The sequence below is a fragment of the Manacus candei genome, unplaced genomic scaffold, assembly GCF_025592945.1.
Source record: "Manacus candei isolate 608988 ecotype Guabito, Panama unplaced genomic scaffold, ASM2559294v1 h1tg000113l, whole genome shotgun sequence".
NCBI classification, from domain to species: domain Eukaryota; kingdom Metazoa; phylum Chordata; class Aves; order Passeriformes; family Pipridae; genus Manacus; species Manacus candei.
In genome coordinates, this window is record NW_026138161.1 from 613,991 (window position 1) to 637,020 (window position 23,030).

The 23,030-nt window shown below is 46.2% G+C and overlaps 2 protein-coding genes across 7 annotated transcripts in view; one reads left to right on the forward strand and one right to left on the reverse strand.

The window, feature by feature from the left end:
• CUNH14orf39 (chromosome unknown C14orf39 homolog) overlaps positions 1 to 14,236 on the reverse strand; it is a 36,280-nt gene extending 22,044 nt beyond the window's left edge. Inside the window, exons 1-6 of one of the 6 annotated variants that reach the window (XM_051769875.1) lie at positions 11,132 to 11,508; positions 10,273 to 10,341; positions 8,475 to 8,531; positions 8,071 to 8,127; positions 5,160 to 5,286; positions 775 to 864 (exon numbers count right to left, since the gene is read on the reverse strand). In XM_051769875.1, coding sequence (XP_051625835.1) covers positions 775 to 864; positions 5,160 to 5,286; positions 8,071 to 8,127; positions 8,475 to 8,531; positions 10,273 to 10,341; positions 11,132 to 11,165 — 434 coding nt within the window. In that variant the 5' untranslated portion in view covers positions 11,166 to 11,508. Of the gene's footprint in view, positions 1 to 774; positions 865 to 5,159; positions 5,287 to 8,070; positions 8,128 to 8,474; positions 8,532 to 10,272; positions 10,342 to 11,017; positions 11,509 to 11,569; positions 12,040 to 12,227 lie in introns of those variants that run through there. The other 5 variants (XM_051769881.1, XM_051769880.1, XM_051769877.1 and 2 more) reach the window with 5 other exon arrangements.
• Positions 14,237 to 19,321: 5,085 nt separating this feature from the next.
• Positions 19,322 to 21,350, forward strand: SIX6 (SIX homeobox 6). Its single transcript, XM_051769933.1, has 2 exons — positions 19,322 to 20,060; positions 21,157 to 21,350. The coding sequence occupies exons 1-2, from the start codon at positions 19,489 to 19,491 to the stop codon at positions 21,323 to 21,325; spliced, it is 741 nt and encodes a 246-aa protein (XP_051625893.1). The 5' UTR covers positions 19,322 to 19,488; the 3' UTR covers positions 21,326 to 21,350.
• Positions 21,351 to 23,030: the final 1,680 nt, after the last annotated feature.

The following is a 23,030-nucleotide window of genomic DNA, read 5'->3' on the forward strand; positions in this document are numbered from 1 at the left end:
CATTTTAAATCACCTAAATCTGGGACTCTAAACTGGTATTTGGATATCTAGAGGGGTCTGCCGTGACTTTTGCACTGCAGGGCTAAGGAGCCTCTTCCCCCTCACGTGCAGATCAGTGAGGTGAGCAGCCTCTCTAAAATCAAGGTCTGTTTTACCCTTTTAAACAAAACTTTGGAGGGCTACTCTGGCACAGCACATTTGGAACCTTTCAGTGAAAATCTTCAGGGACTGCTCTTGGTCTCACTGAATGTAGGCAGCTACATTGCACAATTCATAATTTCTTTTGACTGCAGAATATAATTAATGAAGATGAAACACCTGAGGTGACACTTACTGAACAGAACTGCATTTGCATGCTTTGTGTTTATTTTGAAAAATAGACAGCAGTACACAAAAACTTGGTTTTGCACATTCTAATAATCATCTACAATTCGTATTCCAAAATAAAGAAAAGCATGAAACTATCTGGATGCTTCTAATTGTTAGCTGAAAAAATTGTCTTTACTTCTTGAGCTTCTCTTGAAACAGTAGCCAATTGAACAATGTTCTGAAAAATTGTAATAGGCATTTGGGAAGCAACTGAAGAATCCATATTGTATCCTATTCCATTGGTAACTACAAAATAAGATATGACCTCATAATAATGCAAGCCAAAAAATCCTTTTAGTTATTCTGTCACTCATATTGTCCTGTAAAGTTTACACCAAGTTGTGATGCAGATTGCTGGGTTTAGTCAGGTTAATAAGAAACCTCATCTCATGTGACCACAGATACCTCTCATTTTCTGTAGCTTCCTCTAAAGCTTCAAGTTCATTTTTCACATATTCTTCATGTTTGCCAAGAATTTTATAGGTGGGCTTCCAACTGTGGAGAAAGTTAAAAAAAAATAGAAAGCATATTAGGGGTCTTTTCTAATAAAAAGCCATTCAAAAAATAAGATGTCAAGTTACTTCAGTAGCTTATTAGAACAAATAATTCATTAATGTTTTGAAAGTCAAACATAAGTGGGTTTAGTACAGAAGTCTTTCACATCCATATATTTATTTTGTTAAGACTTTAAAGTTGCAAATTCATTAAAATAGATATATAAAAATAATTAAGATTACAAAGCAGTTTTTAAGGAATGAATGGAATGGGCTTCACACAGTTTTTTGGAACCTAGTGCTAAGCAATGAGGGATCAAAATCCACTTATTTGGTACTCAGCAGAGCACCATGAGTAAATCCTTTAGATATGTACAATCTTCTTGTTGGAGATGCCCAGAACTTCATTCTCATCAGTATCAGCAACACCCACCCCACACCTAAATGCAAGCAGCAGCCACAAACAGAATTCCCTCCATTTGCTAAGCCAGTGCTGCTCAGAAAACACCAAAGTGATTTTCCTAGAGCAGGATGCTGTGGAAGGTACTGAAAGCACAGCAGCTTCATGGAATACTTTTGACTACTAAACTAACAGTACTTTCTCAACACCCAGGTACTAGAGATACCTCTTCCCTGGGTGTGGGAATATTAGAAAGAGAGACAGATAGACTTTCTGATTCCAGTGAAATTCAGATGTGAACTTAAGGAGAGGCATATAAAAAGGTGTTTGAAAAGAAAGAATCCTGCCTGAAAAAAAAAAATAGTGTAAGGAACATGTGGAGAGGCTGGGCCGGAGTGGGACAGAGATCCTACTGCCAATGAAAAGAAATTACATGCTCCCTCCAGTGGAATCTACTATAGAAAAAATTAGCATACCCTCTCTCTAGCCAGGACTGAAAGGGATCTATATATTCAGCCTTAGTCCAGAATGCAAGCTGTCCTAGGCAGCACTAACACCTACAGTGAAGTTTGAGAGCAGCTATCTGTCCTAGGAGATGTACACAGAACACCCATATATAGATAATATCAAAGCTAAATGTTGAAGAAATAGAAGGAAAAATCCATTAGGACTGACGAGACCAAGTGAATCTGGAACAGCAGAGATACAGTTACATGGACAAAGAGGAGGGGAGAAATGGCAACACAGAACAAGGCTGCAATTGAAAAAAGCAAATAATTCAGAGAGCAGCTGAGGACATACAGCTCACTTTGCACTGCACAGCCATGAGTAGGGGAAGTAAAGGGCATTTTTGGACATGAATGTGCCCCATGGTTCAAAGCTGGAGGGTCTGTGACATCCAATCACCCGAAGTATGAACGTCCATTTGAACAATCACTCCAAAGGTAGAATAAAACAGAGGCTTCAGTAACAGCTGACTTACTGCAATTTTCATCAAGGAAATAAATAAAGAGCAAAGATCTGGCAATTAATTTGCTGAACTGAAGTCAAATAATCTTGAACTCCAGGTGATGAGACAGCACAAGACACAACCAACATCTATAACAGCAGTAAAGTTTGTCAACAAAACAGCTCATTGAGGAATGACAGCCTCTCTCAGGAAATTTAGCACTGTGGGCACTAATTGTTTGACACCACTGGTGATTAAAAATGTAACTACAAAAATGTTACTTCGTCATATCTACTGCAAATGCAGCAGAAAGCTGAATTTCTAAAGGGTCAGATTTTTTAAAAAGCAGAAACCAACATACTTATATAAAAATGTGCTGGCACACCAACACTGTGATCTTCTTCTTCTACTCAGAAGCCCCCATCCCTTTCTTTGGAGGAAAAAGTATCCAAGAGATATAAAAGTCAAAAAGCTTTTATTTATCAGAGTACAAACCATGTTTACATGTGTTCACAGTTACTCTGTAGACATGGAAAAAACACACAGTACAAGGACACTGGTTTGTGAGCACAACAAGATATGCAGGATTCAAGTAGCTCATCTACCAGTTTGCTAAATGCATCACTGTTCCAGGGATCACATCACATTTATGTGTCCTTCCTTTCATCAGCCAGGGTATAAAGAAAAATCTTTGTCCACACTAATCTGTGAGCAATAACATTATCCTGTCATTTGGTAGTTTGGCTGGAGGGACAAGACAACGATTTCTTTTCCAAACCAACAACATTTTGAGCTCATCCGGCTTTTTTTCTTATTATGTTTTTTCTATTTCCATGAAATCCCACCATCCTTGCACCCAAATTTAAAAACTGTAAGAGAAATAATAAAATTGAAATAGGTTCCACCAGAAGTATTTCACTACTTCTTACTGCTCTGGGATCAACATTTACAGTTTGAATCATTCAAGAAACTAAATATTAGCAAAATGTCACCACTTGTCTAAAAACATATGTTTCATTTGGCTCATTTTGAGCCAGTTCTTTGTTACATAGACCAATATGGATTTCTTTTAGAAAACACGGTATTATTCCAATGTATCTGTCTCATATATCATATTTTCTATAGACTTGTTGAATATAAGAATCCTTTATTTTGTTCAAAGTCTTCTAATCTGCTTCAATACACTCATGATCATGTCTAGTAACCCAGACAAAACACTGTTTCTTTGAGAGCTCTATTGAGCATCACTGGCAATTAGTCAGCTGAGAGGGTGATTGTGACTCCAAAACAATATTTGAATTTGCAAAACCAACATTAGAATCATGTCCAGTATAGATGGAGTGTCAACTAGAATAAATTTTAGAAGTTTAGGATGATTCTACTGTGTAAGTGCTCTAATTGTCTGATCTTACAACTAGGGCTTGTTTATTGCAGTTTTCAGTGTGTTGTTAAATGACATTTCCAATAATTTAAGACACAAAGCCTCTACTCTTCTGCAAGCATTGTCCTTCTATGAATACATGTATTCATTAATGAGTCACTTCTCATTTTCAGTCTCTTTACACTAATGCCATTAATTATTCTTTGCAGGACTTGAGCCAAAACCCAGTGAATTCAACGATTAAAATTTAGATCAGATCCTTAGTTCTACCCTTAATTTTTTTAATCCATTTTTTTTTCATTTGCATCATTTAACAGTTTGTGATTTGCAAAAAAGATATCAAAGGAAGTGGTGTGAGTAGTTTCATAACCTTACATAAGTGTTCATTTTATCCTCCATTGGGGGCAAGAATGTGATGGAAAAATGGAATTTTCTTGCCAAGGTCAATTTTTTTCCTAACCCTTTTTATGATAAAGCTACAAACAAGTATGGTATGGTTATCCATTCAAACAGCCAGCCACTACAACCACTTCATTCACTAATGATTTAATTCTTTCTGTTTTCTGAGGGTTCAAAATGAAACCAGAAAGGACCCTAATGCCATATTTACTTCCTTCTTTATTTTAGAAACACCCACACTCTCCATTCACATCCAAAACAACAAAAAAAATTCAAATGTATTTTATAGATATTTTTATTGAATACTTACCTTTAGATATAGAATTGCAAGAAAACAAAACAGAATTTGCCAAGAAATCATCACTTCAGCTGCTGAGGAACTAGAAAGATTGTGGAGAGATGAACACTGGGGTGGATTTTATCACCTGGGCCAAACCCTCTGTAGAGTCAAATACAGATTTGCCTTTTTAGCTACCCCTACAAACACCTGAGATTTCCATTTCTGAAAACAAAACATTATGTGTCAGGAAGAAAAAACTCCTTGCAACCAAACTGCTTCTTGAAAAGCTTCTAATTACTAAGATCCACAAGTGATCTGCATCTAAAACTTGCACTGATAATCTGACACAAAAATTTATGTAAAGAAAAGTGTGAACAGCAGCCCATTGCATTCACCAAAAGAGTGTGCCTGGGAGAACAATTCAGCAGCATGGAGCAAAAATTATACTAAAATCTGCTAGTAGAAGCACACAGAGATGTGTCAGGAAGACTTTTTTTTTTTAAGAGTACTCTTAGTGTTCAAATTTGACAGAGCTCAGATGTGTCCAAATATAGAAAAATTATGTTTCTATTACCTTACTACATAAATACTTTAGCATGCTGCAAAGACAGTACCTATGATCTCTGAAAACTGCTGATTCTAATAAAAAATTAATCTGAAATTAAATGCAGTCTGATTTTCTATGATTAACTTTCTCAGGGGATGGGTAATACTGCCATTTTTTTTTACTTAAGATTTACAGTTTGAAAAAAATAGGGGAATCCTAAAGTTTTCAACATCACTCCTGTCAGAACACACACACAGACACACACATATTTTTCCATTACTTCCCCACCGACTTCCTTATTGCCAGGCATAACTCAGAGTCCAGCCTAAACTCTACTTACACATTACAGTTCTTCTTACTGCTCTCATGTTGCTTTTTCAAATCAGCTATTTCCTCATTGCCATTCTTTATATTTTCCTCCAACTTAGCAATTTTATCCTTTTTTTCTGCGAATTCTGCAGTATATGCTAAAATTAAAAATAAAAAAATAAACATTCAACAGATCCACGAAATATAAAACCTACACTCAGAATTATGAAAAATTTCTCCCAAAATACTTAATCTCCATACTGCCAGGTGAGTGGACAGCCTGCAATTAAGCAAAGCAACAACAAAGGGAGTCAAAACTTAGGGAGTTTCAGCTGCATGGTGAGTACCTTTGTTATGAGATTGGGTTTGGAAGCAAAAGTAATTATTTGTGCTGCTTCTGAATCCCACTCTGTAGAAAACTGAAGTAACAATGAGTGGCAGAAAGCAAAGCACTCTGGACAGTTAGAGCTGAGCTCTTGCAGTCCTCAGGATCTGCAGACACTGTTAAGTAGCACACAGGGAAACCAAGGTAAAGGCACTTTGCCCTCATGAATGTTTCCAACTGGGGAGACTGATTGAAATGCAAAAGTTGCTAAAGATAAATGTCTCTTTGTTGTGTTTTAGGAATGGTATTCCCCAATTTAGTGTTCCCTCTGAAACACTTCAAACCACCTGGTTCCCCCTAAAGAAAGGTATAAAATAACCTGGAATCCTGGCCATGCCCCTTCTGACTACGACAAAAATTAACCCTGTCCTGGCTGGAACCAGGACACTCTTCCAAACATTTGTTTTCTCTTACAGAAGTCCAGAAACCCAAACGTTTTGAATGGGAAAGCTGACTACAAGAAAGGAAAAATAAAAAACATCACTAAAGGCACATAAGCAATTAGCAGAAAACAGAAACAGATAAAATAAAATAAAAAGGAATTTTACTCAAGGTGTATGATACATTAATACAGGACACAGGTTAATTAATAAAAAAAAGCTTTCGAATGACAAATTCTCAAGGACTTTGTGGAGATGCTGAAGGCAAACTTAATTCTGCCTTTTCTGAGAGCAGACAGCTGATAACACTTTCTGAGTGAGTGGTTAGGAGAGAGTCCATGTTGCTGAACATGATCAGTTCTCTTTCACAAGTAAAAGCTGTGAGAGCTGTCATGCCTGCTCACCTTGCAATGCAACGAGCACAGCTTGGTGCACTTCATTTTTCTCTCTGTTTCTTGTTTCTTTTTTTTTTCATACAAGCTTTCACAAATCATCCCTTGCTATCACTGCCACCCTGAAGCACTAAATGCCAGAGCAGGTGACCCTAGATGGAATTCAATCACACACATGTATGTGGCAGTATCCCATAGATGACTTTTTGAGATTTACCAAGACATAACTATATTAACAAAATATGCACCTGACATTTCATTTAGTATTTTCTAGAGATGAGCACCTCTGTGATTTGTTCAACTCACCCTTTGCTTTCCCAAGGACCTGGTGGGTGAGATCCATCTCACCCAACTTTACAGTGCAGGCACCTACTTCAGAACTAGACACTCATGGCTGCAGCTACATCCAGCAGAGACAAGCTGACATTTTTAAAGCTTACTTTACCTAACCTACTTTAAACTCTTTCTTCAGGATAAGATAAATCACACCCTAAAAGTGCCTTTTCCCTCCACTGGAAAGAAAGGGACTGTATCCAATTAGCCTGATGAATCTCACACCAACAGTCCGAGGCTGAATGCTACAGCTGTTCTTCTGCCAAGTAATACTCACACAGAGACAAAATTACATCAGTGTCACTATTTTTTGGTAAGTTTTTGAAAGATTTAACCCAAACTGTTAAAAGCCTGAGTGTTGGCTGTGAGTTTACAGATATTTAGGCATCTCTGAACTGAACACAAGCAGCTATACCATGCTACCACACAGTCTTTGGATTTTCCCTAAGAACAGGACCATTTACCCTAAGCCTGCATAAATGTTGAGAAAAACCTCAAGTCTGCAGTTCAGTTATGTGACTGAAGAGTTAAACCAGACCTCTAGGTGTGCCAGATTTAGTGTTACAGGTGGTTTTATGTTTAAGATGCTTCAATTTAATAATGACAATCTTCTTAATGAATAAGTACTTTCTCAGATATATCAGTGAAGATCATTAGAAATGTTATAATCAAAAAGAATACCCGTTAGACCAGAATTTTCTCTTATTCTTTTTCTTGGAGGTTATGAGCTTCAATATCTACCTATGAAGTACCAGTGGTGAGGACAGATGTCCTCACATTGGTTGTGGTAGAGAAACTATTCTCCAGACATTCCTATAAGTTAGTACATAGTAGCACGGTTAAAAAAAGCCAGTGTGTAAGTCCTGGGGGTGTGTGGAAATTTGATGTGGAGCAAGATTTTCTCTTTGGGTTTACTGTTTTGAATTTCAAATAAAATAACCAGCTGCTTAATTGCAAAAAAAAAAAAAAAATAAATAAATAAAGAAGTACCAGGCTTGAGTAGGTAGTAGCAACTGAGAGAACTTTCATTATTTTAAGCAAACAGAAAGAGAGAAGAGGCAGTGAGGCAGAGGTCCAAATCTGGAAAGAACAAAAAACATGCAGAAAGAAAGGGAGGCAAGTGGCAGATGTATTGAGCAAGCACAGCTGAATCAAAGAGCTGCCAGTGCCTGTGAGGAGCTGCAGAGTCGGAGCAGGAAATGGCGCAGCATGAAACTGGCTGTCCATGAGGCAGCTGAACGGCGTCAGCTAAAAGTCGTGGGCTAAAGCAAAGTCTGCTGGGGAGAATGAGCAAGTATTGATGGCAAAAGATGAGGCAGGGTGAGAGCAGGACACGGGACAGCTCTCATTGTTCAGCTTGCTTCCGTCCCCGAGACACAGAACATGTCCCGAGACTAGTGAAACAAAATCAGTGTTCAGAATGCAATAAAATGGTAATTTATCACTACTCACAATTTATCTGTTGATTCACACGTTCCTTAGCAAAAGAACCTTGTTCTACCTGGAAAGCTTAAGAAGAAAATTAACACATATATATATTTGCATGTATATACATACATATACGTATATATATATATGAGTTGAGCTGAGAAACAAACATATGCTGTGCAGCATTAATTGCACAAACTCTGATTAACAATTATTTTAACAAAATATCTAAATAGCAATTTTACTATTAAATAGCTGTTACTACCCCGTCCATAACCTCCAAGCTAGCAAAACGTTATGTAGGTAAAGATCAAAATCTTAATATTATACATTTTCTTGAAGTTAATACAACTGTTTAAAGCAGAAAACATCATTACATGCACTGTATGAGTAATTATTAATTAAAAATATATGATATAACGACCTACCAAGCTCGACCAGAAGTTTGCCCAAATTGGTCAGAAGTTTGTCACTCATTGTGTAAACTACAAAAGGAAAATGCAGTTCAGGGATTTACACAGTCAAAAGCCTTATCGATACAATAAACAAGTCAAAATTGCAAGACAATACCACACATTTTAACATAAAAGAGAGAAAAAATAGTTTTAACTGCATTTGAATTACTGTCTAAACCATGTTAGTGGAACCAAGTTTCTCACTGATAGCAGTAAGGGACTCAATGAAAGTCTAAACCACAGCTTGGAAAAAAGGAGGTTTATAATTTAGGTGAAGCGCTGCTCCTGGAGCAGTTCTACGTTTGAGAGGCTTAATGTTCTTAGAGGCAGGAAGGATGTAGGAAAAGATGTTTGTGTGCAAAATGTGTAGCCTGTAGTCCAGCTGGTTACTAAGCCTATGGACTGCAGTGCTGGTGATGGAAAAAGCTCCTTAACCCTCCTGCACACTCCTCCCGTATAATCGCAAAGTATATTTGAATCAGAAGGTGTAAATATGTTCAGTGTGATTAAAGACAGAACTCTCGTACAACAGAAAGCAGATTGTTTACAAATTCACTGTTCTGTTTGCATAGTGCTGCTGGGTGCAGAAATTCAGCGATGGGTTTTTAAACAGATGGGGAATAATGAGTTTTCTAAACAGGATGCAAACACGGTTTATCAGAACGCTCTGGATGCAGCTCGTTAGCTCAGGTACATTAACATTAGCCAAGTTATCTGATACTTAACTGCCTCCACAGCACAGTGAAAGAAGTAAAGCCACGACAAATCGGTGATGAGGATGAGATCCTAATCCAGGATAAAGTAGAATAGAAAACAACTGCAGAATTTAACTAAAGTGGCATTAAGGCTACATCCTGCAGCACTGAGACTGTGGAAGCGGGAGGGGGTGGGGGGAGCGTTTAAAATGCTGGATGTTTGACAGAAATGAATTTGTCTAATAGTTAAGGGAGGATCAGAACACCTAATCCAAGTGACCGGATTAGCACAGGCTGCGATAAAAACTCCGAGAAACAGATAATAGTTTTACCAAATGTATTTAGAAGATTGAAATCCTAGTTCCTAGTGCCTGGAAACACATGAGATAAAAAATAAAAAAATCTTCTGAAAATACTAAGAAAAATACTAAGAAATACTACCTCAAGCCACAGGTCAATGTAGAATATTTTTGCTTTTACACGATGTGAAAGAAAATCTGAAGTAATTCCTTTGGATTAAAAAAAAAAAATAGTTTGGAGCATGTATTAAAAATCTGTTCTCTAGAAACAGTTTAACAATGTTTGCTAGTTGTTTTTCTGACACTTCCCATAAAAACTGCAAGATATTGGGGCAAGGAAATTCTATTCATTGGTTTATGAGCTGAACACAAAGTTCATCAATAGAGCAGACTCTATAGCTGTGTATTATTAAGATAGAGACTATTATATCATCGCTTAAACAATTACAATTAATTTTATCTTTTGCATATTTTCGTAGAAGAGAGAAACAGAAGTACAGCGATTTTTCAAAATTTTTTACTGTAATTTTATAATACAATTTATGAAAAGTGTAAGAAGTTGAAGAAAATAGTGCTTCTGAAAGCATGGATATGTAAAATACTTCTTATTCTATTATTAACTTGTTATTGCTAAAATGAAGTAACATAACTGCAAATCACAAATGCTATTCTGTGCTGTGAATTAAGACTATACAGGTGTCACTAGTAGAAAGGACTGAGAGATTCAATGGCACTGGTAATACAAACGGTGTTTTAAAAACAGTAGTTAATACCAGCCTGAAACAATTTTTGGACAACTGATGTCTTCCAGGATTTGACTGGAGCAAAGACTGATCCTTGGACCTACTGCAGAAAAGTAACATCAAACCATTATTCAACTCAGGATGACAAATTCAGAGGAAATTCTCATATATAGCTGATACTTTTGTAGAAGATAAACATGTAACCCACAGGACCGGGTAAAACAGCTTCAAGCCGCATCTGTTCTTTCTAATGGGGCTATTCAGAACGCTGCCAGGTGAAAAATATTATTTTGCATCTCGCGTTTTTGCACCGCATTGATGTAATTATAGGGAATTCAATTGCGGCAATAAAGTTTCGTATATTACAAGACTGCACTGGGTGAAGGACCCACAAGCAAAGTGCTGATGGAGTCTGTAGCCATTACAGCACTAACATTAATGCCACTTCTCAGCAAACCCATCTGGCAACAGCCATTTCTGGGTTCTTCATTAAAACGTGGAAAATGCCCACAATCTGTGAGGTAAATATCTTCCTTAAAATCCAAGGCTCGATTCTACCAACTGTAGGGTGGGAAACGGTATTAATTCCTGTTGTCTTTATACAAGTAATTTTCATTCCGGCGAGGCTCTTTTGAGAGCAAACCGTATTTCTCCCGTGCTATTCATTACTGTTTACGACTGGAAAAAAACTGGTTATTTGATTCTTCATGAAATTTTGTGGAGTTCACATTTCTAGACTAACTTTTCATCTCAACTGAAAAAAAAAAATTGAAATGTACTTCATTTTAATGTATGTGCTCCTCTGCCTCTCTTTTGCCACACCGTTTTCGGAACCCTGTGAGGAGACCTGAACATCCACTGGATTGACCCATTTCACTTAGTCCGGCACATACCAAACAAAAGGCTATTGCTGTAGATTATTCTCATAAATCCTGGGATTCAAAAATTAAAACTACTTTTTGTCAAAAAAATTGGGGAAAACCCCTGTCCTGTGGGATACCACGGGGGCTGAGGAGCAGCGCCACAAAATGGCGGCGCGAGAACCGGGGAGCGAGTCCCTCACGGCGGAGGAGGAGAACGGGGACGGGGCGATCGGGGGTCTCCTCTGCATTATGGGGGCCAACAGCATTGGAGAAGTGACCAGAACGTGGTGGCCCCTTCCCTCGCCACAAGGGAAAGGGCGAGGAGCCGTCCAGAGACTCACTCAAAGGCCGCCAGAGGAAGGGGTCGGAACACCCCCGCTGCCCCCCTCGGAAAACTGGGGGGACTTCCCCATCTCTCTGGGGCACCTCAGCCCTATCAAAGGGTGCGGAGAGGGCGGCAGGTATCACCTTGTCACCTCCGCGCCGTGCCGGAGGTGGTGGGAGCCAGGGCTGTGGGGCAAGCCCGGAGCGGGTTCAGCCGCCGGGAGAAGGGGCCGAGGCCGTTCACGCAGCAGGTGAACGGGCGGCTCCCGGAGGGGCTCCCGGGCCGCAGCCCTGCGCTCCCTCAGGGCCACATCGGCGGGGAGCCTGTCCCCCAGAAACCGCCCTCTTGCTTTAACAGCGGGAGTTATGAGGGAAAGACCAACGTTTCCGAGGGCTTCGGGCGAAAAGCGATGAGGATGCTCCATCTACCGGGAGCAGCGCGCAGGAGGGGCGGGAGCCGGGCGGGGAGAGGAGGCAGCGTGGCTGGAACGGGGCATCGCCTGGAAACCTCCTGGGGAGGGTTAATTACACACGTAGGCACTCCGGGGTGTGGCACAAAAAAAAGAAGGTGCAGAATGTAACTTGCTTTATCCACCCTCCGGGTCCCACGCGTGCTGCTGACCCAGCTGTGGAAGATCAGCCCAAATCTTCCTTCCCTCTTTCCCTCACGGGCCCGGCCCTCGGACAGTTTAAAAGGGCGCTAAAAACCATTAAAAAAACAGTTTAAAGAGCACTAAAAGCATCTCCCTTGTCCTCCCGGAGCAGCTTCACACTGAGGATGCTGCGGAATGCCGCCGCTCACCTCAGCACAACCTGCGCTCACAAAACTGTGCGCGTTTATTTATTTATCGATGTGCAGTATTACAAGGCAAAAATGCAGAGCCCGGGCACGGAAGAAACTAGAACACGATGCTTCCTTCCACGCTGCGGTAGCCACGGGGGTTTTTCGCCCCCTCCCCCCCGTTGAGATTACTGAGGCAGAGGATGGATTTAAGATTATCAATAAGCAAGAGAAAATAAATTGGAGGGGAGGGTACAAGGCGGAGGGAAAACAATGGAACTGATGAAACAAGGGAGGACAGGAAAATTGATCAAGGCTGAGGAGACGAACAGAAAAGTCTCTGCCACCCGCAGTCCCGGTGTTGGTCAGATGCGACGCTGCTTTCAGAACAGTCAATTCAACCAACAAGAAACGCAGCTTCAAAGACAAATAGCTGACCTACCCGGCTTCAGGGCAGAGATGAGGAGAGGAAAGAAAAAAGAGAGAGAGAGAGAAAGGGGGAAATAGAAAGAGAGGCATGTTCTTTTGGAAGTCAGATGTCTGCGGCCTCTGCTCCGTGCACACTGCTGGTGGCGAGGCTCCGTCCTTTCCAGGATCATCTCCCACCTTATCTCCTTGCCCGTGGCGAGAGCCACCTCCTTGTCCTGCTCCCCAGAGACACTCTAATTCCTAGATGCCTCTTGGGCTCTGCAGCTGCTGTTTTGCAACCGGTCTTCCCAAATCATTGAATGTTCTTGCAAGGAGAAGTTGCTTCAAAGCTTTGTCCTGCCTTAAAGACTCTTAGAGATCCCCCAACCTTCTAGAAATGGGAATCTAACAGCAGGTAACTTCACTGATGGTCATTAACACCTCCCGGTGTCCCGGTAATTTAAGTAGTGGTGCCAAGGGAGGCTGAGGTTCCCACAGATTCAGAGACCCCAGTTCACCCGGAAGGTGGTCAGTCAGTTCAACAGGCTTTGGATAAAGCCGGCAGGGACTTCCTGGTTAATTCCCCCTAAGGACTGTCCCCACCTGGACTTGTCAGGGCCCCGGAGCTCCTTTACCCATTTCTTTATTACAAGGACTCCCGTCCGACGTTATCGCTCTGCACCCACCTGCTGTGTCCCGCTGGTTGCACCGTGTTTGTTTTTTCCTTCTTCCCTACAGAAAAAAACCTCAACCAAAGCCACAAACAAACATTTTCATTACCGATGGCAAGCAGGAAGGACTCTTTCATAGTATTATCTCTAATCAATGATGAATGGGTTGCACCATGAAAAGAGATGTGGTCAATTCGGGGATCAAAAAGGGCTCCCAAACCCACTCCCTCTCGCTGTCAGACCCCCAGGCCCATCACTCCGCATCTCGGTGGGCTCCATGCCCCTCTCCTGTGGTTCTGGTGGCTCCCCCCAGTCCCGATTGCCGCTCCTCCAGCTGATGGAGAGGGCAAAGTAACCCCCAGAGAGGACAAGGCACCCCAGTGCACCCAGCAGCACATATTATCGAGTTTGGGAAGGTCTCTGGAGACACCTCACCGAATCCCCCCAGAAGAAAGCAGGGAAGCTTCGCTGCCTAATTTATCGGGATAAGGAGTGGAAAGTTGTTGTCCTCCTGAAGCTGCTCGGGCATAAACTTGCTCCCTGAAGCAGCGCTGTAATGCCGGAGCCCAAGCAAATGCCAACCTTCACCCATGGCCCCAGTCCTGTTTCCGAGCCCGGGGTGGTGCCTGACTCCCACATGGTAACCAAATCTAAGAAGGAGCTCACTCACAAGAAAAGAGGGACCCTGTTTCCCTCGCAGCCTTCATCCACAGCGAGTCACCTCCAGGAAGGGCTGGAGCCCAGCTCTGTGCCAGCACCCAGACCAGCCGGGACACAATATTTGTCCTAGTCTCAGCCCCGGGAGCATTTAGGCACGACACTACCTCAGGGTGTCTAACCCTGGTTCTTCACCTCCCCCAAACACGAGAATTGTCCCCATTCCTGCTCTCTGCTAAATAAGTTTTCGTGACAACCCTTGTCTCCATCCCGGAAGAAGATGTAATATTTGAAGGACTTGAATGTGAAAGAAAAAGGGAAGGGAAAGGAAAAAAGGAGAGGAAAGGAAAGGAAAGGAAAGGAAAGGAAAGGAAAGGAAAGGAAAGGAAAGGAAAGGAAAGGAAAGGAAAGGAAAGGAAAGGAAAGGAAAGGAAAGGAAAGGAAAGGAAAGGAAAGGAAAGGAAAGGAAAGGAAAGGAAAGGAAAGGAAAGGAAAGGAAAGGAAAGGAAAGGAAAGGTTTATTTAAATACTTTGGGAATTTGTTTATTGCTTTTGTCGAAATTGTCAGTGAAAACCCAGACAGAAACTGACAGAAACAAATTGAAGATTTCATGTGAAAATGTCAGTGCAAAAGGAGATTTGGTGCCAGATGTATTTACCTGCAGGTAAAAGCAGCAGCCAAACAAATCCCGATGGATTTTAGATTTTAAAACCAGGTTCACGGCTACACCCTAGAGAGAACCAAAGATAAATTTTGGGTAGTAGATCTTTTCCGTTTGCAGCCATGGTCTTGACCAGAGCCCTGTACAAGGAAGGTCTTTCCTTACCCATGTCAAAATAATTCGAGGGGTTTGAGTTTTCATTGCGTCTTTATTCTAACATCAGATATACCAGCCATGGCCTGACACTTCGTAGTAAAAGTACCCTAAATAATACGCCGAAGGACAAAGATTTAATGAATATACGGTGTGAGAGTGGAAAGTGGGTGAGCATCTCTCTCTGTCCGACAGCATTTTAGGGTCTCTTTGGTGCTTTCAACAGGTATCAGTAACTTAAGCGAGGATACAGCCTGCTCACTCTTGCTAATGTCAAGCAGATCACAGCTTTAAATGTAGCTTTATTCGCAGGAAGAAAATGAGTGATTGATGGCTGTTATTTTGACAATCATGGCACTCTTAAAAAGAATAAGGTAAGTGTGCGAAACACATCGAAACACGGGTCGTTTCCCTACCAAGCACCCCCCAGCACAGCATCCTGAGCTTGAGGTCCTCCCTCCACCAAAGGTTCCGGATAACTCGGTGGGAAACGCTCCCGAGAACCCCGTCCCCGCTCCCCGGAGGGGCTGACATTTCCAGGAACCTTTTCTATAGGAGACAGCGGGCACTGTCCTCGGGCTGACAATCCCTCCCGCCTGCTCCGGGGGAGCGGGGTAAGAGCCAGCCGCGGGGAGAGCAGGGATCAGCGCCGCTTCCCGGTGCCCGCTCCAGCCCTGCCCGTCCCGCAGCGCTCCGCGGCACCAGGCCGGGTCCTGCCCAGACACATCCAAGGCCATAAAATCCCAGATTTTCCAGATACTCCTCCGAGGGACTGCGTGCGCTCCGGCTCTCCCAGCAAGCATCCCTCAATGAACTCCCAAATCTCCGACAATCCTACCGAGAGTTTAAAGTGGGGCTTCTCCTTACCGAGGCTAATTTTTAATGCAATACTTAACGCCAGTCAAATGTTTTAAAAATGCATTCGCACCTCTGCTGCGTTTGGAAGCTCCATCTAGATAAATAATCCCCAGAGACCTAGATTCTTGGACCCAAGACAGCTGATAACTGCTGATATGAAGGCGTATAGGTATGTTGCTTAGCATATTTTTGCTTTAAGGAGGGGAGAATATGCCCTGTCCCGAGGCCGGAGAGCACACTGCGGCCATGCAGGCCAGCGGGAGGCTATGGATGGCTGGCCGTATTTTTGAGATATATATTTTTTCATGTGCGGTTCTCCTCCTTGTTCTCCAGTGGGTTCATCTACGTAGGGTAAACTCTACCTGTAGCAAGGGTCAGAGCCGTGACCTAAATTAAAGTAGTTGTCATTGCCGGCTGTTAATGTCACGAGTAATGTCTCCATTATATGGGGCGGGGGGGGGGGGAAGAATAAACTGTGGGGAAAGGCCGAAACTAAGCAGACACGCCTGAGTGCACCCCCAGGCTCACAGGCAGCTCTAATAAGACACGGGGACTGAGCCAGGGGCTTGGGCACCGCAGGAGACTCGGCTTTCCCGGACGCGGCACCGCGTCCCACGGGAATGGGGTCGCTCCTGGGGGTCGCTGCGGGTCGCGCTCCAGCGGGAAATCCCAGCCCGGGCCGGTGGTAGAGCTCCTGCGGAGCAGCGGAGCGGCGGGGAACCTGCCGGGGTCCCGGCCATGGATAAAATTCCCAGAGGGGTGGAAAAGGAATGGAAAGGCCCCGTTGGAGCTGATCACTCTCTCTCTCTCTGCGCTGGTGGCACAGAACAAGGACACCCAGGACCTTCTCCAGACAGGGACAAGCCAATCTCATCAGACTGTGCCATTTCCCAAATACAGACCTCAGAGTTCCCAGCTGGAGAGGGTGTAAAACCATTGGAGCTGGGATGGCTTCCCCTTTCCCTTTTCAGGTCACCCTTTAAGTGGTTAACACAAGGTTCCTGGTTCCATATCGGTGTCGCCTTTTCTTTCTCTCCCTCTCCCCTCCCAGCATCGCCCCATCCGGGCCGGTTTCTGGGGAACAAAGGCTGGGGAGCTGGGGGGCAGCCCCTCGCCCCTGCGAGCTGCTCTTAATGAGGATTCATTTCTTTAGCCTACAGTCCTGGCTTTCATTATGGAACCTGTCTCCCTCTGTTCATGGTCATTAGGCTGCAGCCCAGTAACTCCCTCGCCAGATCATGTGCATTCTTTAAAAAAAGGAGGAAAAAAAAAAAAAAAAGAAAAAAAAAAAAAGAAAGACCCCTTCAGTAATATTAGTAACCATCATCATCATCATCTGGCCGTTCTAAATTAGCTAGGCATTAACACAGGCTTTCCCCTCTTCCACCTCTCCCACAGCAGAGGTTTTCCTGCACCATTCCGGTCCCGGGACGCTGCCGAGGGCTCGGCGGGGCGGGCTGGGGGGCAGCGGGGCAGCTCCTGCCCGCGGGGACGCGCCCGGCGCCGCCGGGGTCGCCGCCTTCTCACCCGCTCGATGGGGAAGCCCGATGCTCATACCGAGGAGATCTGGGGTGCTTTTAAAATTCCTGTCCTAAAAGGTTAATTGGGATCTTTCGTTGAACTGGTAAAATTCCTGTTTTTCCCTGATGGACTGGACAGTGATGGGACGGAAAGGTGGAAGGGGACTCTACCCAGCAATATTTATAGATGATATTATCCTCTTCTCTATTAAAAAATATTTATTATATTTATATTTATTTATTTTTCCCTAAGCAGATGGGCAAATCAAACCTGGGTGAAGGTGAAGCCGAAAAGTCTCTCCTTTTATTTTTCTTTTTTAAGTTTCTGTGGAGTGTCTCTGAACTCGTGAGTTTTGTGTGTGCTTTTATGTCTCCCCAGCTCTGTCGGGTTTTATGAAAATGAGCAGTATTGAAAGCTTTTCCATCCCGCTAGCTGTGAGCCTCACATAAATGATGTAAATGGCTCGAAGGGTTTTTTTCAAGTGAACTGTGTAGATCTGTGAAAATAATATCAGGGTTTTCCGTCAGAATGAGCTTAGCACTGTACTGAGGCGTACCATAATCTGACCCGACACCTCCGACCATCTGCGCTATCTATCTGCCTTCTGATTTACCAAATCTTCACAAGCAAAAGACAAATTGTACTTGATACTAAAGAAAAGACGGCAAGCCTCAGTCCGGCTCCATTTCTACAGAGAAATGATTGGAGAAAATGTAAATCTGTTTAATTTCGGTCTACGGGCAACTAGCAAAGGAGCTTTCTTAAAGAAGGGAAGAAAGGAAAACAAAAACAATCAGGAAAAAGAACAAGGGGGGAAGAGACAATAACAAGATATCAAATTAAGAAGGGATTTTTTTGACAAGCATTCTAGAGAAAAATGCATAGCAAAGAGCAGAGGGGAGAACATATTGAGCTTAATTCAAAATATATGCTGCCTTTCCGAGCATGGTCCCTAATGTTCCCGGGAAGAAATTGCCACTGAGCGGCTATATTTAGAATAAAGTGTGGCTTCTTGATTATTCCCCGATTTTCTATTAAGATAAAACGTATCCTCGCGGCTCAGAAAATGATTTCATCCCACCCCGAGACGACTGGAGCTGGCCCGGCTCCTCCGAAGAGGCGTCCGGGTCTCACCTCGCACCCAGCCCCGCAGTCCCTTTCTCGGGGCTCGGGGGGAAAGAAGCCCGGGAGGAATGATCACTACGAGGTGATCAATATTTCAAAAGATTCCCGAAATCTGCTTTAAGTCGCTTTCCTGACCTACAAATGACTTCTCACTCCTCGCGACTATTCTCGGCGTCTATTCAGGACCACTGAGCCGAAAACAATAAGGTTTTAAACGTTAAAAAAATAAATAAATAAAGCTTTAGTTGAACGGGGAAGGGCACTGGGCTCTTTGCAGATAATTCCTCGTCATAACAAAGATGAGAAGTCACTTACAGGGGGAAAGGGGAGAGTTTTTCCCTAAATATTGGCTCTCCCTGCGGTCCTCCCGCTGCATCCATTGTCACTGACACTCCCAGAATCATTATCACTGTTATGCGGCCAATTTTTGTGTCTGATTTCCCAGCTCTGCCTTTATCCCCCTCTCCGCCCGCAGGTGCGCCGAGCTCTGTGCGAGCATCACCGGGTCGGACCCCTCAGCTTTACCGGGGCGGGTGGTGGGGTCCCGGCCGTCCTATCCCTGAACCTGCCGACAGCACCCCGTGGCGGGAGCCCCCTCTCCCGGCCCGCATCCCGCCGCTCCCGGGGCGGCCGGGCGGCCGTGCCCTGCCCGGGTCGGCGGGGCAGGGCGGCGGGGTCGCGGTGTCCGGGGGGAGCGGGGCGGGGAGCGGGGCGGGGAGCGAGGCGGTGTGGGGCGGTGCGGGGCCTCCCGCCGTGATTGGCAGCGGCTGGCAGTGAGTGGCAGCCCCGCCATGGAAACCCGGGAGCCAATCTGCCGAGTCCGCAGCGAATCAGCCGCTCCCGCAGCAGCGCGGCGGCGGCGCGGAGCTGCGCTTGTGCCTTTTCTGGTTTCTTTTTTTTTTTTTTTCCTTGCTGCTTCTTCTTTTTTTCCGCCTTTTTTTTTTTCCCCATTCCCTCCCTCCCCCCCCGCGCACCCTCCCTCCCCCTTCCCACTCCATCCTCCTCCGCCTCGCCCCTGCCCACCGCCCCCAGTCTCCGGAGCCGCCGAGCGCTGCCCATCGCCTCTCCGCCCTCCGCCGTCCCTCCCGCGGCAGCTCCGCCGGCGCCGGCGGAGGCAGCAGCGGAGCGAGGGGCGGCCCCGGGGCCGCTGCCCCCTTCCCCGCCGCGGGGGCGTGCGGGCATCGCCGGGGGTGCGCGGAGCGCGGAGCGGAGCCCGGCGCCGCCTCCATGTTCCAGCTGCCCATCCTCAATTTCAGCCCGCAGCAGGTGGCCGGGGTATGCGAGACCCTGGAGGAGAGCGGGGACATCGAGCGCCTGGGGCGCTTCCTCTGGTCCCTGCCCGTGGCCCCCGCGGCCTGCGAGGCGCTCAACAAGAACGAGTCGGTGCTGAGAGCCCGGGCCATCGTGGCCTTCCACACGGGGAACTACCGGGAGCTCTACCACATCCTGGAGAACCACAAGTTCACCAAGGAGTCCCACGCCAAACTGCAAGCCCTCTGGCTGGAAGCGCACTACCAGGAGGCGGAGAAGCTGCGGGGTCGACCCCTGGGGCCGGTGGACAAGTACCGGGTGAGGAAGAAGTTCCCGCTGCCCCGCACCATCTGGGACGGCGAGCAGAAGACACATTGCTTCAAGGAGCGGACGAGGCATTTGCTGCGGGAGTGGTACCTGCAGGACCCTTACCCCAACCCCAGCAAAAAGCGGGAACTGGCTCAGGCCACGGGACTTACTCCCACGCAAGTGGGCAACTGGTTCAAAAACCGCAGGCAAAGGGACAGGGCAGCAGCCGCTAAGAACAGGTAAGGTGCTGCCCGTCCCGTCGGGGCACAGGAACCCCCCTTAGCGAGCCTTCGTGGGGGGGGCGGTGCGAGACTGCCGGCAGAGGATGGGCGAAACGAGCCCGGGACGTTTCTCCCCGGGAAATGCAGCCAGATAAAGCAGGAGCAGCGGGAAAACCCTAGGGGTTTTAAATGACCTGGTTTTAATAGGGGAGGGTCCCCGCCCCGGCTCCCCCTTGGCCGCCCTGGAGGGAGCGGGGCGAGGGAGCGTGAGAGGGGCCGCCCGGAGCCGCCGCGACCCCGGCGGGAGCTGGAGTGTTCAGGGCCGTGTTCTGGGGCTGAGCGGAGAGAAATCCCCTTCAAAGTTTTGCCCGGACATATAGATACCCCTTTGAGGTACGTCCATCCTGAGCAGAGCCGGCCATACCCTCTGCGGGCCCTGCCAGAGCCTCCATGCCCTGTTCCTCTGCTGGAGCCAGCTGCGAACATTCCTCGGGATATTGCTCTTATTTCTATTCTTTAAAAACATATTAAAGAACAAAATCGCAGCTCTAAATGGGCAGTGTTATCCCAGTACTAGTGACACAAACAGACGCTCCGGGAAGCGTGGAAGGGAGCAGAGTCTCCCCATTATGTCCTCTCCATGATCCCTGGGAAATTCCCGTTGTCACCCCTCAGCCGGGCTGCCGCAAGTCAGGGACGCGGCTGCCATCACCTGCAGCCCCTTTTTGTAGGCTGAGGGAGCATGTAAGGCCTGCTGGAGGGGAGCCGCCGCCCGGGAGATGCTGCAAGGAATTACCCACCGCTCGGATGAGGCCCGGTCTGGGGACAGGCTGCGGAGGAGGGGGACAGCCTTCCCCCGGGTGTGCCAGCCGACGAGCGGGGTTGACCCTGAGGTGGGCACCCAGTTTCTCATCTCAGCTCTGCCTGAGAAACTGAGTGTCCACCCAGCTCCTCCTCTCTCCTGTCGCTGGTGTAACTGGCGTGAGCTGGAGGCTGCGGGCAGCAGCTCGGGGGTGCAAGTCGGGGGAGCCCCCAGTGGGGTCGCAGGGGGCTGCCGGCGGGTCCGGGGGTGCGGAGGGCGGGCGGTGATGCTGTGTGTGCCGGTTCCTTGCAGGCTACAGCAGCAGGTCCTAACGCAGGGCTCGGTGCGCTCGCTGCAAGCGGAGGAGGAGAGCGGCGGGGAGGCGGTGGGGGCCGCCTCCAGCCCCGCAGCCAGCCTCTCCAGCAAAGCGGCCACCTCCGCCATCTCCATCACATCCAGCGACAGTGAATGTGACATCTGACACCACCGCCATGGCAATGCGGGGGCAGCGGCAGGCCCGGCTCACCGGTGCCTGCCCGCACGGCCGGAGCAGCGGGGCTGGCAGTGCCCGGCCGCGGGAGCCAAACCCGGGGTGCGGGGCGCTCCCCCGCCGCCCGCCCGCACCTCCCTCCCGGTCCCGCAGCAGACTGCGTTAAAAAACGTCATTGAAATCGTTGTCGCCTTTACTTCGAAGGATTTGCAGAATTTATGCCTAAAAAAAAAAAAGAAAAGTAACTAAATAAAGCCCAGAAAACGAAAAATAATAATCAACAAGAAAACCGAATGCCAAGTCGGAAAATGTCTGAGCGCCTGCCCTTATCCCGCGAGGGTGTTTCATGTCGAAAAGACGCTGTTCTTTTGGTTGGGTTTTGCTTTACTTTAAAGGGGTTTTTTTATATATATATATATAATGTTTATTTACTTATTTAAGGGATTGCTATGGTAGATTTTTTCTATTATTATTATTATTAATTATTATTATTTTTGGCTTGTTCTCTATGTGCACAGGTGACTTGTAGAGCATGTGCAGGACGAAACTGTATGAAGCAGCCTAAAACCATAATAAAATATTTGGTGAACGACCCTCGCATCTGCTTTGAAATGACGGTGTCGGTCTCAAGCCCGCCAGTTTACGCAGAGCAGATCTCCGAGGCCACGGGTATTTCAGCATCAGCTCGGCAGGAACCGAACTAGCGGGTCCCCAGGACCGAGGGTGATGTCTTTGCCAGGCAGGGGGCGGGGGGGCAGCCGGGATGAGGGAAAGAGTGAGGGGAAGAGTCTGGCGGGGGATGCGGGTGCCCAGGGAAGGGAAGGAGGCGGCATCGCCGCGGCTTCTCCTCTCCCAAGGGCTGAAGCTTTGCGGATTATCGCGGCCAATGTTCGGACAGAGACGAAGAAAAAAGGGGAAAAAAAAATTAAAATGGAGAGATATGGTTGGGGCACAGCCCAGCCGGGGAAACTAAGCCTCCTCCTTCACCTGGCAAAGGCAAGGAGAAGATGGGGAAATAACCATGCCAAGGAAGGACCCGATTAGGGGCGAAATAGCCCCAAATCGCGGCCTCTGAGATGTGCCAGGGGTTGTCCCCACCATCCGCCTCCGCCGCTTTGTCTTGCGGCGGTTTTGCTGGAGGAAACCAAACGCCAGGTTCAAGGAGCGTGCTAAGCTTTTTCCCCCCAGCAGAAGGATTTTATATTATACAATTTGACATTGATCTTTAAATCGCCTGAGCTGTGCTTTTTTTGTCTTCTCGGTCTCATCGCGTTTACTTCCCTGTCCTCAGAGAGATGCCTCCCCGGTAAGCTGATTGCTCGGCTCGTTTTATTTAGCAGCCGAAGCCTGGCACCGGGCAGCGCTGGGAGCGGGAGATGCCCCGGCTCCCCGCAAGGGCAGCGGCCGGGGAGGCACAGGGGCATTTATTTCAACTCCTTCATAGTTTAATTCAGTCCTGCTGCCTTTTATCGGGAGGTGTATCTCTGTCTCGGCAGTGGCTTTTCCCCCTCTGCCTGAAATTGAATTTAAAGGCCGGATTCAAGGCGTTTATACCGCCGATGCCTGAATCTGCTTTCCACCCCCAAATGCATGTGCCTTGGTTTTCCTTATAGACGGTTCCAGGGATAGGGCAGGTAGCAGGAATTTATTAGCTGTTTTCCAAGCTTATTTACAAGCAGCTATTTCCTTGGTGGGG

What these genes read in the sequence shown, in the direction of transcription:
- SIX6 (XM_051769933.1), top strand. Translation starts at nt 19,489, where the DNA reads ATGTTCCAGCTGCCCATCCTCAATTTCAGCCCGCAGCAGGTGGCCGGG. An exon ending in GCAGCAGCCGCTAAGAACAG is followed by an intron (nt 20,061 to 21,156) that starts GTAAGGTGCTGC and finishes GGTTCCTTGCAG; the next exon opens with GCTACAGCAGCAGGTCCTAA.